This window comes from Triturus cristatus, chromosome 4_1 (assembly GCF_964204655.1).
Source record: "Triturus cristatus chromosome 4_1, aTriCri1.1, whole genome shotgun sequence".
NCBI classification, from domain to species: Eukaryota; Metazoa; Chordata; class Amphibia; order Caudata; family Salamandridae; genus Triturus; species Triturus cristatus.
The window spans coordinates 737,339,585-737,354,266 of NC_140585.1; the positions used below are offsets into that span (position 1 = coordinate 737,339,585).

At 42.8% G+C, this 14,682-nt stretch overlaps 1 protein-coding gene across 1 annotated transcript in view; it reads right to left on the reverse strand.

Annotated features, from left to right (window-relative positions):
* Positions 1 to 4,472: 4,472 nt before the first annotated feature.
* Positions 4,473 to 14,682, reverse strand: part of LOC146855440 (uncharacterized) — an 896,684-nt gene continuing 886,474 nt past the window's right edge. Inside the window, exon 8 of the mRNA XM_085651140.1 lies at positions 4,473 to 5,129. Within this exon, the coding sequence (XP_085507266.1) occupies positions 4,899 to 5,129 (231 nt within the window). The 3' untranslated portion in view covers positions 4,473 to 4,898. The remainder of the gene's footprint in view (positions 5,130 to 14,682) is intronic.

A 14,682-nucleotide genomic window follows, 5' to 3' on the forward strand; every position in this document is an offset into this window, starting at 1 on the left:
TTGGATTGTGTGCTAGATACTCTTGGACCCGCAAGTAGAACTTCAGGAAGGAGTTCTAACTGGACCCTGCCTGCTGGAGGGGGCTGCACACGACTGGTGAGAGATCCTCCAGAACAATTGCTAAAGGTGAATGTGTCCATGTCAGAGGCAACAAAATAACTAAAAGGGGCACTGTTGGTTTCTTGGTTTCTAAGCACTAGAAAGAGAATAATCTTTTAAAATTCATATCTCTGTTTCCTTCCTGTGGATTTTTTTTGTTTGGGTGTCAAAAAATAAATATTTCCTATTTGTATAAATTAGTGTTGGATTTTTATTTTGTGTTGTGTCTTAATTATTTGCTGAATTGGTGTTTTTAAATGCTTTACATACCTGTCTTTGAGGTTAAGCCTGCCTGCTCACAGCCATGTTACCAAGGGTTGAGCATAGGAATAATTTTCTAAGACCTATTCGGAGCCATATACTGTGTTTGTGGCCTTATTGCCAGTGGCAGACCTACATTTGCCCCTACCAATAATCCACTTTCCAACAGTGGCACAACCAGTGCTGCAGGCCCTCTAGTAGCATTTAGGTTACAGGCCCGGGTACATGGTTAACCACTTTACAAGGGACTTACAGGTACACTAAATATGCCAATCAGGTATACACCAATGTCAACATGTTTAGGAGAGAAGCACATGCACTTTAGCACTGGATAGCAGTGGTAAAGTGTCAGAGTCCAAAAGCCAACAAAAAGTATTCATCAAAAAGAGGAGGAAGATGGCAAAAGGTTTGGGGTAACTCAGAAACAATTATCATTTCCAACAATATACACAAGGGATCTCCGTGCAATTTTGTTATTCAGCAGAATAAGGCCCAAAAGTTAAGTTAATAAAATTTATAGAGCGCATGGCTCCCACAGCAATGTGGCTTCCCAGAGCTTCCCTCCAAGGACGTATATAATCCACCTAAGAGAGAATAAAAAAAGAGGATATCTAAAAACCTTGCAGCTGAAGAGCCCCGTTTTAAGCTTTTTCCTGAAGTAGAGATAGCTCTATGTGTTCCTTAGCTCGTGGGGCAAGCTGGTCTAAAGGGCCGAGGTTAAAACTTGAAAGGAGCAGCCAGTAGCTATTTTCATTTGGAACTGAGGAATCACCGGCGGGTTTAACTTGACCAAATAGATCACTCTGTTTCAGAGATAGGGTTGCATAATATCAGACAGGATATGAGCACTTGACACATTCAGGATCTTATGTGCCGTACTGAGGACTTCAAATTGAATACGTTTCTCAATAGGCAACCAATGGATCCTATGAAGAAACCCAGAGGTGAGACAGAACTTAAGAAGGGAGAACAGTAATCTGGTGACTGAATATTGGAAAGGTACAAACACAGCCTGCATACTCTGAATTGCTGATGTGGGAGCAGAGGCACTCCCAGGCAGGTCTGGCAAATAGCTTTAATGGACCTGAGATTAGAGCTAAATTGATAAAATGTGGTAATCGACTGGACAGGGGGACAAAGAAATAAAGCCTATCTTATTGGTCAGGTTGCTATATTTGAGTATGGCAAAAAAACGGGGAAGGTTTTGGCCTATAAATAAGATGAGAGTAGGCATTTGAATATGGTTCAGTATAAACATGATGACCAAGGCAACAAATATCATGACCCCCAGGAAATTCTGGACCAGCTTAGGCTCTTTTATCAGGAACGTTATAGGGAAACCTGCCAGCGGGGTGCACAGATAATCAAAGAATATATTCATAGAGCCAGGGCTTCCAAGATTAGCCCCACTACTGCCCAGGCACTGGACGAACCAAGCACTATTGAGATTGAGAGTTCTAGTAGAACACTTCGTTCTAGTAATGTGGCTGGTGATGACGTATATGAAAGACTTGGGGGCATATCAACAAGGGCTTTATCTCTGCTTTTTTTGCTTTAAAAGCCAAAAAAGCAGAGATAAAACTAGCACCCTATCAACAACAGGGTGCTAACACGCAAATTTGCATGTTAGCACCCTTTTACTCTATGCTTCCCCTTGCATCTCTAATGAGATGCAAAGGGGGCGTTCCAGAGTAAAATAATAGGAGAAATGTCGCTAAGCGACATTTCTCCTATTATCAAGAATGTCGCTAACCCTGTTAGAGACAAAAAAAGCAGCGCTAACCGCGGTTATCGCTGCTTTTTTACGTCTGCTAATTTTCAGACTTAGCCATGATATCCTATGGAAGGAGGATATCATGGCTAAGTTTGCCTGTCCCTATCAACAAGGTAACGTGTGATTATCGCTGGGTTTCCAGCGATAATCTCACGTTAGCCTGTTAGCGTGTAGATTTTTATCGCTATTGAGATAAGCGTTGCTAATAGCACGCTATCTCAGCGATAAAAATTCACGCTAGCCGGCGATAATTATCCTCACGCTAAGAGCGCTGAGCGATAATTATCGCCGGTTGTTGTTGATATGCCCCATAGTTATTTTGAATCTTTCCTACCAACCCTGCGAATAAATGGATACTTAAGATCTATGTACACCACTGATTAGTGGTACTGGGCTATATCAGATATTCCTTAGATGATAACCATGCTGCTCTGCTGGTGTTGTTAGTTCTGCCGGCAGTCTTCGACACAGTGTCATATCGCAGACTGCTTCAAAGACTAGAAGATATAGGTATCCATGGCCTAGCTCTACAATGGTTTTCAAATTTTCTAACCCAACGTACACAGATCATCAATTCTCTGGTCTCTGGAGTGGTGGCCTACAGACTTGGGTGCATCACCTACCCTCAAGAAAGTTTTTTAAAATCTGGGTGTTCGCCTGTACCAGACTCTTTCTTCGAAAGATAAGGTAGTGGCTACCACTGGCACCTGCTGTCATATGATGAGTCTGCGTAGAGTATTCCCACTCCTGCCACTCTCTGTGCTACAAACTGGTTCAGGCACTGGTAATCAGCTGCTTGTCCTACTGTAATGCTCTTTTGGCTGCGTCTAGTGAATATCTACTGAACGAAGTTCGGGTGGTCCAGAACACAGTGGCCCACCTAGTTTTCTAGTTCAGAATATGGCGACCTGAGCTGCCTCTGTCCCCCTCTTGCGCTCACTGCATTGGATTCCTATACGCAAGAGAATCAAGTTCAATATCTGCTGTATAGTACATAAATCACTGAATGGCAGCGGACTTAGGGGCATATCAACAAGGGATTTATCTCTGCTTTTTTGGCTTTAAAAGCCAAAAAAGCAGAGATAAAACTAGCGCCCTATCAACAACAGGGTGCTAACACGCAAATTTGCATGTTAGCACCCTTTTACTCTACACTTCCCCTTGCATCTCTAATGAGATGCAAAGGGGGCGTTCCAGAGTAAAATAATAGGAGAAATGTCGCTAAGCGACATTTCTCCTATTATCAAGAATGTCGCTAACCCTGTTAGAGACAAAAAAAGCAGCGCTAACCGCGGTTAACGCTGCTTTTTTACGTCTGCTAATTTTCAGACTTAGCCATGATATCCTATGGAAGGAGGATATCATGGCTAAGTTTGCCTGTCCCTATCAACAAGGTAACGTGTGATTATCGCTGGGTTTCCAGCGATAATCACACGTTAGCCTGTTAGCGTGTAGATTTTTATCGCTATTGAGATAAGCGTTGCTAATAGCACGCTATCTCAGCGATAAAAATTCACGCTAGCCGGCGATAATTATCCTCACGCTAAGAGCGCTGAGCGATAATTATCGCCGGTTGTTGTTGATATGCCCCCTAGTAAGAACAAATTACCCCGGATGTTTTCCCCTTTAACCCACCTCCTACTGAGGTGGCGTATAGGCGTGGCCCGAATCAAGCCCCTCTTAAAAATGGCCTCTTCAACCAGAGGGATACCTTTATGTTTATCGGGTCATAAATAACTGCCTGCATTAGTTACATTTATATGACATAAATAACTGCCTTCAGTAGAAAAAGAAGGCAGAGGGTAATGAGGTGCATTTATAGCTAAAAAAATATAGTTTTGTAAAATTCACAGTAGACACCGCTTGCAAGCAGGTCTGCGCTGGACTTTCTTTGCCATGCATAGATCATTTTAAGCCTCGCTTTCTCATGACACGATATTGCCGGAACCAGCCAGTTAAGGAATAGGAATAACTCTGGGGATGTAACTGATGGAAAACACTTGATTGATAATGAATTAGATTACATAATTGACTCTACTGCTGATTTCAATAATCAGATAAATGCAAGTCCATTTAGGGAGAGTTTCCCTAAACTGTGCACCACGGCCTTCGGGTTCATGGTGCATGTGTAAAAAACCTCTATCCAAGGTGTGCATGAAACGAATCTACTATTTACCATATACAATATCCACAGTGACTGTTTACAAGTTGATTTGTTTTCGCAAACAGTTAAAGAAAAAATACTAACTTTTGAGCAAAGGCAAAAATGTGAGATTACTAAAAAAAAGTTATTGCCTTGCATATCAATGAATTTATTGATCGATTATATAAAGCGATGGTTTACAGCAGCATGAATATGCCATGACATACTTGTCATCAAACTGCACGGACTATAATTTTCTTTCGGCAATTTTAACTAAAATGTCAATTCTGAATGTTTAATCTTTCCTGTTTATACATCAGCAGGTTCGCAAGAGCTCCACCGTTAAGAATGAGAATATGTCCACATTTTTTAATTTCATCTACGCATGCTGCCACGCAGAGATTAGTGCGCGTTTACAGCGGTTATATAAGCGTGCCCTTCTGTTTTTTTTTTCCAGATTGAGGTTCACATGGCCGCCGGCAATTGTTATCCTCGGGATTACATTAAGTTAGCCGCCCTCTCTGATAGCACAACGTGTTCCTCGGAAACTGGTAAAAACAGAATTATGCATCCGAGATAAATTCTCGGCTGGTGTTGTAGCTGTTATGTAGCGCGCTCCAATCAGATTGTTCTGGAATCATTCAGCGGGTTGGAAATCACCGAGTTGTGGATGAGGACGAAGAGCGGCAGATACGTCAGGAAGTCCAGGATGTCCAACTTCTTGATGTGGCGCAGCTCCCGCTGGACGTCCTCCTCGTGCTCGCGGCTGACCCCGCCCGCCTTCAGCTCCACCAGGAGCTGCTCCACGGTGATGCTCTTGCACTGAGAGTCAATGTTGCACAGAAACAGTTGCTGTAAAATAATAGCAGAATTCTTTTTTAGTGTGTGATTTTTTTAAGTGACGATATCCATGTAGTATCAAGATCAACAAAAGTATCAGAGTTCCATTTTTTAATTTTTTTATTGTTTAAATGTCACGCATTGCAATTCAAATTAGATATGCCTTAATAACAATGACTGAGCATTCAAATGTAATAGCAAATATATATATGGGTTCGCTTCGTCCTTTCCAAACATTCGGACTGCAGGACGAGTACTGGATATATGTATGTATATATATATATATATATATACACATATATATATATTTTTTTTTTTAGTTACCTGAATCATAGACGCAAAAATGCATGGCTGAAGAAATAAGTGCAAGTATCATGGGTATGGATTTCTGTAAATTAAAAAGCTTTATGAATACACCTTTATCTGTCCATGGTAACAAGTATACATAGTAAAACAGTCTTCATAGGTCTGCCCTACATGGCGAAAGCTGATATGTGCATGCTTAAGTTTGACTTGCACATGCAATTGCTTGTAGAACAAGGGCAAATCACTTATTTCATTGAAATCGGTTTTACACATATGGGTTTACTGACAGATTGTGGTGGGATATATACATTCCTGTGAGTAGGAGTGGAGTGGCCTTTCTGGGGAAGAATGGCCTGAGAATTATGCACACCCTGCAACGCACACATTTGTGTATATCCACAAACCATTTTTGGATACTGGAAATGTTCAGAGATTTATTCCAGTCAAAAGAAACCAGGCGGTCAATCCTCTTTCAGGGTAAGAAAGACAGGGGAGCATTTACCAAAAATTGTGGGTTGTGGGTTTAATCGTTCTTCCCATGTGAAAAATATTTTCCTACTGAAAAAAAAAATATGTGCCTTTGCACTTCCTCTATTTTATCACCTGCAAACCTACTCACAACGCTCTGGAATTCAGAAATCTTTTCCAGGGTTACACCTGGAAAACTGCAACTGGCAAAGGTTTACCTACAGAGTCTAGAAGCGTTTGGTGAAGTCCAGAAACTCATAAGTCTGCCCCTACACAAGGTCGAGGCCTTTAGATGCACATTTATGACAGCCTTGGTGTACTGGGCACAGTGTTTCAATGTAACAGTGTTAGACACTCAAAGAACTAACAAAGAAAGACTAACACCACAAGCATCTTCTATCCCAATCCCCACGCGAAGATCCCAAGGAAACCTGTGGGGAGCTTCAAAGCAGGATGACAAAAATGTAAGGCCAAGAAGAAATACTACACCAAGGTTATTTCATCATCAGATAACAGTAACACGACTTCCACCTTGCACGCACAATATGAGGAAGTCGTTTTTCAACAAGGAGATGGAATACCTCCTAGCATAACTGTGTACCCATCATCACTTCTGGGTCTTTTGCCCTATACAAAGATTTTGGGACCTTTAGTACAGACTTTTCCTCCTAAAATCATCATTAACTCATTTGCAAGTCAGGTGGTTCTGGTGGGGCGTAATGTGGCCAGGGCGCTCCATTATAAAACGCATGTTTTCACTGTCTGAGTTTGCTGGCAAACCAATGCAGTATAGAGTGGAAAATCCCTGTTGCAGTGTTGATCCAACAAGCTGTTACCTATTTTCTGCTTTGGACTGAGTGGCGAGTTTTCTCGTTCTCTGGAGCGGTGGGTCTAAGGTTTAGCTCTGCATTTACAGATCTCTTGCAAGTGATGAAGACCCCCTGCATCAGGCCCTGTGTGTCTCCACTGCACCGTAGATTCTATATCCACTGAGAGTGATGTTGATCCCAGACTTAAGGGCCACGTGTCTCTAATGCACTGGTGCACTTACAGTGACCAGTGCGGATCCTTAGCATGAGGGTCTGTGTGTCCCTGTATTTATCACTATCCACACTTTGAGGTAGATTTACTAATTTATAGAGTAAAGCAACCACACTTGGGGGGCAAACATTTGGCACTGGGTTAGCGCCACAAAAGAGACACTAACCAGCGCAAAATGTTTTTTTTGCTATTTACTGTCCAGCGCAAAACAAGTTTTGCACTGGAAAGTACCCTCAAAGTAGTGCAAAGCAGCACAAAGCACTGCTTTGTGTCACTTAGCGCCGAGGGGGAGTTACATGAGTGGAACATGGGGGTTCCCATGCAACCACCCATTCCTTTTGATGCAAAACCATACTTACAAAGATTTGTAGACGTGGTTTTGCACCAAATGTTAAAGCCCCTTCAAAGGAGGTGCTTACAGGAGAAATGCTTTCATTTCTCTGTGCTTTTCCGACTTTACATGCATGCGGCAATGTGCAGCATGTATACAAAGTGGGAAAAGCTTTGCATCGTGTCTAGGCATAGTATTTTGTACAAGAAGGGTACCCTTCCTGTCCAAATCTATGCTATGCTATGGCGCTAAGGTGTGTGCTTGGCGTACGGCGGCTGAAATCACCGCCAGCACAAGGAAAAGGGAAGGAGAAAGCCATATCGCTGAAGATATGACCCTCTCCTGCTCCCTACCTGTTCGCACGCAGTGCAGCCTCACGCAGGGCTGCACTGCTTTGCATGCCTTTTTTTGTAAATCTCTTCCTTGTTGTGCTGTGTTGTTGTAGTAGAGAGCAAGGCAGAGCCATATCAACTAAGATATGGCGCTGCTGCTTCCTTGCCCAGTTCTGGCGTTCATTCAGGCTGCTTAGCACCACACGCATACCTTTGTGCCATAGTGCCAAGTTGTGGGACTGATGTCTAGCATAGGTTTTGTGCTGGAAGGATTCCAGTACAATACCCTATGCTTCAATGTACTTAAAGCCCTTACCACACACATGGTATTTGTGTTTCACAGTGTAGCACACATGCAATGTGTAAAAACTGAAAACTAAAAAAAACTTCTCCTTTATAGCACCTGCCTTGAGGAGATGGTATTTTTGGCACAAAACCTTGCCTTCCATCATTAGTACACAGTGCTTTACATCAAAAACCATAACATAGCATGCGTATTTGCAAAACGTACATTCACCCAAGGGTATCTTGGGGCTGAATAACAGATATTTATTGTTACTGAACTCAACAGTACTCCTTTTATCGACCTCAGAAGGATGAAAGGCTGAGTGGAACCACTGGGATTTGAACCTGTGACCATGAGGTTGAACACAGGCCCCTACAATGGATGCATTATTCCATTAAGTTACCGGACCCGGCAAACCACGGATCGTAGCAGAGGAATGCCCAAGTACCACCCATTGGAAGCACCTTTGTCACAAAGTAATGCAAAGGGGTGTAAAGCATTATTTGTGTTACTTTTAGGGCTACTTTCTTGCAGAAAAATATTTTACACTAGAAAGTAAATACTTAATGAACATTTTGCATCAATTCATATCACTTTTTACGATTTTGCACCTGTGTAAAGTGTTGATAAATATATCGCCAAGTTTTTTGTGAAGTTGCGCCAAGAGGAGTGTGAGGGTCCTTGTTCCCCCTTTCTTCTCATTTTGACCCTCAATTAGCAGCTTTGCCTTGAGCACCAGAGCTCTGAGTCCCATTGCACATTGTTCCCCTTTTGCAAATTCTGCCCCAGATAACAGTCCAAGAGTAAGCACTGACTTTCAACTTTGTTACATAGTGAAAGTCAAACCGTGGATATTAGCTATACTCCAATGCATTCAAGTGACAATAGTACCTTGAGGTCAGGATCAGTTGAGGTATACATGAGCGATGTCAGTGCCTAATTTGTACAATAGTAAGTGCTGGTGCCCAAAGTTTTTCTCAGAAACCCACAGCTGGTGCTGGCATATGTCTCCATTATGTCCCCATTATAGCTGTTTCTTCCACCACCGTACACTCTCTGCCGCTTTTGTTCACCAGTGCAGGTTCTTTTTCATCCCTGCTTTCTCCTTTTGTCACTGGTATTTTGTCGTTGTCTTTCTCCTTCTTTCCTCATTTTGGGGTTTTCTCTCTCTTGATCTGGGTCAAAGTCTAATGAGGAACAGTGAGTGGCGGTCCCCAAACATAAGTACTGGTAAGCCCAATCTGCAACCATCTGCTCGAATTAAGATCCGGATGATTTATCAATCAACATTGATTCACCAGCATCCCATGGATAGTGGAATCGACAAAAGACACTGTTTGAACTATGATTACATCACAGTTTTGACCCACTATTTGCTACTCAGGTCACAAGATATGGAAACTGCAGAAAGTAAACATGATGGTAGACTCCTGATTACATTCTGTTCTTGCTAGTTCCTTCATGATTCTTGACACAAGATGTAGCATGCAGAGTGTCAAGCATGCCGAAGTGGAAGTCAGGGGTAGCAACAACTTGAGGTGGCTACTGGCTATCCCTGATTGGCATACATGGAGGTATTTTGACCAGCATAGAATATTTCACTATAACCAGTCATGTTCTCTAGCCAAAGGAAGGAATCATCCCTAATGAATAGGAGGAAACGGTTAATGTGGCCAAGAGATGGGAAGTCGGCATTTGGATTTCCTGGAAAATGACAGGGCATCAAGGAACAGTGAAACAGCTGATTATATGTTACCAACAGCGAAGGAAACATGTGAAATCGGAACATATTGCTTGGAATGTGGGGTACAGAAGAACTTCTCTCTCAACTCACTACCAACTGTCTAATATTTCCTTGTAAGCCCTCTCTGGCATAATTCAAAATACTTTGCTGGCTGAGACAAAACATGCCAAATAATTGGTGGGGAGTCAGTTATTGTGATGGTTGGCGCAACATCACTAGCTTCATCACTGTTCAGTTGGCCAACTGTCTTGGTTTCTGCCCCCAACAATCCCAAAGATGATCGACATTCTTGATATCAGGTTCGAGCAAGATCTATGCATGCTAAGCTAAATCTTGAACACAGTGATATTTTATAAATACCATTTATAGATGACTTAAATATTTCACATTTCGGAAAAAGCCTGCACTGAACATCCTTCACTTCACTCATCCAGGCTACAATGGATGCTATAAACATACTCACTGAATCCTATGCAGTTGACCTCACTCTGGCCATCATTATGATACCAGTCGGACAATCATCCGACCGGCATCATTTCGGAAACAGGACCATTGACAAGGATTACAATGCGACCACCTTCACGGCGGTCGCAAAGTCTATATTTGTTATTGCGCCTTGTGCTGTGGGCTGCAGCACAAGTCACAATAGAAAATGTACACTTTTAAAACATCCCTGCACAATGTGGTAGGTACCATGCAGTCCCTGCACAGTGTGGTAGGCACCATGCGGTGCCTGCCACACTGTGCAGGGATGTTTAGGGGGCACCATAGGTGCTCCCCAGGCCACATAGCAAAGGGGTCGTGCTAGGGGCCCCAAAAGTCACTTTCCACCTGCCTTTTCATGGCAGGCGAACCGCCATGAAAGGACAGGCGGAAAGGGACATTTTAATCCCTACGGTGGTGGCTCAGCAGGCACCGCCCCTATTGTATGGATTACTGTCACTCCAACGGTCCGAGCCCATTGGAAAGTGCCGGACAGTCCATACGCCTGCTGCATCCGACTGCACGCATTGTAATGCAGCAGTCGGAAATGTAGGGCCCCCTTAGTTCTTGCATGGCCAGCTTTTTCATGGTGGGCCCCCCCATGAAAAGGCTGGTGGTGCAAGAACTCAAAATATGCTGAGCGACTGATCCCTGGCTCAGCAGGCGGTCCACCGCCGATACGACTTTATAAGTTGTAATTAACAATACGATGGACCGACACTCCTGTGCCACTGCAAGTCTAGCGGTCGCAAGACTGCTAGACTTGTAACCAGGCCCTAAGAAACAATCTTCGATGAATTTTACTCTTTTCTCAATCTCATATATTTAGGAAGAAAATGAATCCCTATCTGTTTTCTCAATACTTTGAGGCTTCCAATCATATAATGCCTATCTTCTCATGATCTCTGAGTTTGCTCAGGGTATCTCATATCCATGTCAGCTGCATTATGCTGATATTACTATCTGTATTTTAATCTTATTCATATGCCTCTATTCTGCTTGTAAATTACTGTATAATCTCCCCATCTTTCTCGTACTATGTAAAACACAGCTGAACTTCTAAGTACCACACTTAGGGGGGGATTATGATGGCGGGCAGATCGCCACTGCCGGGACGTCGGTCGTGATCCGCCCGCCATCTCAACCTGATTTACCCCTGCCGTATTATTATGGCAAGGGGGTATCATGACAGACACAAAGTGCGCCCGCCGCTTTTCTGCCGGTCGGCAATCGTTCCGATTCCCAGCCGGGCGGAGCTGGGGCACAATATGGTGGCGGTGCCTAGAAGGCACCACCATCCATATTAGGATGCATGTTCTGAAAGGCCTTTCCATGGCGGCAGGGATGGAAAGGCTGGCAGGCATGTTTTTTGGGGGCCCTTTGCGGGCCCCCAGGGGGTTTGGGTGGTGTACTTGGGGGGTACCCATGGTACCGCTCTCTATTCACATGCACAAGGTGGCAGGCACCACGCGGTACCTGCCACATTGTGCATGGGAATGCATAACATGTTTATTTGGCATTGCGGCGGGTGCTGCTGCAAGCAGCAACCGCCGCAATGTCAAATATGCGGAATGCGACTGCCAGAGTGGCGGTCGCATCCTAATTAGCGGTGCAGGACGGCTGCACGTCTGGTGACCGGTCCCAGCACCGCAAGGATGGCGGGTGGACTACAGTCCCCCGCCATCCTAATGGGCCCCTTAGTGTATTCTAGGCTAAGCTGAAGTGCATTTCCTGCGTTCCCATTCTTGCTAAATACAGCACTCTGTAGCCAATGAAGGATAGGTTGGAGCTGCAAAAATATCCTTGATAAGCAATATATATATCTATATATATATATATCTTATCTACTGGCAGTCGCCAGTAGGTAGTTATAGTTAGGACCTATTATCCATAGGAAATCCGCAACATTCTATTTAGAATAACTTTGGCGCCGGTTGAGGAATCTTCGCGAAATTTTCAAAACTCGTGACCCGCTCCGGTCCACTACTATCCTGAAAGTCTCGGGGTGATTCGTCAAGAGGGGGCCGAGAAAAAAGGGTGTCCCAAAATGTGTTTTCCCCATGCAATTTTCCAAAGGGACCTTTAGTCGCAGCTACAGCCCGAACTGTTGAGCAGAATTACACCAAATTTGGCAGAAAGGTAGACCTTGGTTCAGAGTCGTGCCTTTTGCTTAAATGGTGTAAATCAGTTCAGTAGTTCCTGAGAAAATCAAAAGTAAAATCACACATATATCTGGGCGGAGCCTAACCACACATCTCATCGTGAGATCTGATTGGCTGTCAGCACTTCATCCAAGAAGTGTTGGCAGCGATCTTCGGACCAATATACATGATAGCACCTCATTAAAAAGCATTGCAGTTAATAGAAGGTTTTAAGACTTTAGTTACATTATAAATCATTTGTTGATGGTACCATACTCATTTTAGGAATTGTGGTATGTTCTAAGGTGATTTTACCATGTGAAAAAGCCTTTTGCTGGGATATCATGAATCATGTTTGAGAGAAAACTATTTTCTCATGCTTTTCCCACAGAGGTTTGGAAGGTGATCTATAAGCTAAACTGAGAGCATATTTTCTATAAATTCACATTATCTTTCTCAGTCATGTGAGAATGAAGTCTGACAGTCTCAGTTAAACATGTACATCCAACAAGGGCAGAGACTGTCAGTTGATTCCTTTGTGTTCTACTGCAGCTTCCCAGAGTGTTACAAAGAACAACTAGAGCGATAACAGTCCTACTTATGATAAACGTATGGCACACCTGAAGCCATCTTGATTGGAATAAAGTGGTAACTCTTAAAACATTTAATTTAAAAAGGAACAAAATGAGGGGGCTCATTTTGCCATAGAACGTATGATTAGTGCTGCAGAAAGAAAAATTAGGGCACATTTTGAGTGACTTCTCAAATCCTCTTCTATTTCATGAAAAATGTCCGACATGCAGACTGAAACATGCACTTTCAATACCAGCAGCAAACTTCCCTGGTGAGCAGTAGCTTTACTACAGTGATCTAATGAGCAACTAGAGTGCTAACATTCAGAATTTATGGCAAATGTGTGACACATCTGCATGCCTTCTTGATGGAATCAAAGTAAAAAACTGAAAGTATTTCTTCTGAGGAGACTGTAGTAAATGAGGAAATTAGGAAACATCATAACAAATAAGTCTCCCAAGATGGCCACCAGAGACAAAAGAGCACAAATATTACCCAGATGTAGCCCAAGTTTAGCCCAATGACAGAATGTCCCAGAGTGTTCTAAAGAACAACTAGAGCGCTAACAGTCTTACTTATGACAAAAGTATGGCACACCTGAAGCCATCTTGATTGGATAAAGTGCTAACACTTAAAACATTTAATTTGCAAAGGAACAAAATGAGGTGGTTCAGTTTGCCATAGAAATTATGATTAGTGCTGCAGAAAGAAAAATTAGGGCACATTTTGACTCCTCAAATCCTCTTCTATTTCATTAATAAGTTCTGACATGCAGACTGAAACATGCACTTTGAATACCAGCAGCAGACTTCCCTGGTGAGCAGTAGCTTTACTACAGTGATCTAATGAGCAACTAGAGTGCTACCATTCAGAATTCATGGCAAATGTGTGACACATCTGAATGCCTTCTTGATGGAACCAAAGTAAACAAGCAATTCTGTTTGTAATTAGGTGGCTTTTTAGCTTTGCTTTTATTAGTGTTTTTCAAACTTTCATGTACATAACATGCATATGCATGCATATATGTATATGTATGCATGCATTTATATTTGTATTTATATAGATATGCAGATTATATATATGTTTATATAGGTATGTATATATACACATGCATATATATAAATGCATATATATATGTGCATATGTGTGCGTATAGAGAGAGGTAGAGAGAGGTAGAGAGGTAGAGGTGTAGAGGTAGAGAGGTAGAGGTAGAGAGGTAGAGGTAGAGAGGTAGAGAGTAGTAGAGAGAGAGGTAGAGAGAGGTAGAGAGGTAGAGAGTAGATGGTGAGTAATAGAGAGTAGAGAGTGAGTAGTAGGGAGTAGTAGAGAGTAGTAGAGAGAGTAGCAGAGAGTAGTAGAGCGAGTAGTAGAGAGTGAGTACTAGAGAGTAGTAGAGAGTAGTGAACATGAGTAGTAGAGTGAGTAGTAGAGAGTGAGTAATAGAGAGTGAGTAGTAGAGAGTAGTAGAGAGTGAGTAGTAGAGTGTGAGTAGCAGAGAGAGTAGTAGAGGGTAGTAGAGAGTGAGTAGTAGAATGAGTAGTAGAGAGTAGTAGAGAGAGAGTAGTAGAGAGTGAGTAGTAGAGAGTAGTAGAGAGTGAGTAGTAGAGAGTGACTAGTAGAGTGAGTAGTAGAGAGTAGTAGAGAGAGAGTAGTAGAGAGTGAGTAGTAGAGAGTGAGTAGCAGAGAGTGATTAGTAGAGAGTAGTAGAGAGTGAGTAGCAGAGAGTAGTAGAGAGTGAGTAGTAGAGTGAGTACCAGAGAGTAGTAGAGAACGAATAGTAGAGAGCAAGTAGTAGAGAGTGTGTAGTAGAGAGTGAGTAGTAGAGAGTAGTAGAGAGTGAGTAGTAGAGACAGTAGGAGA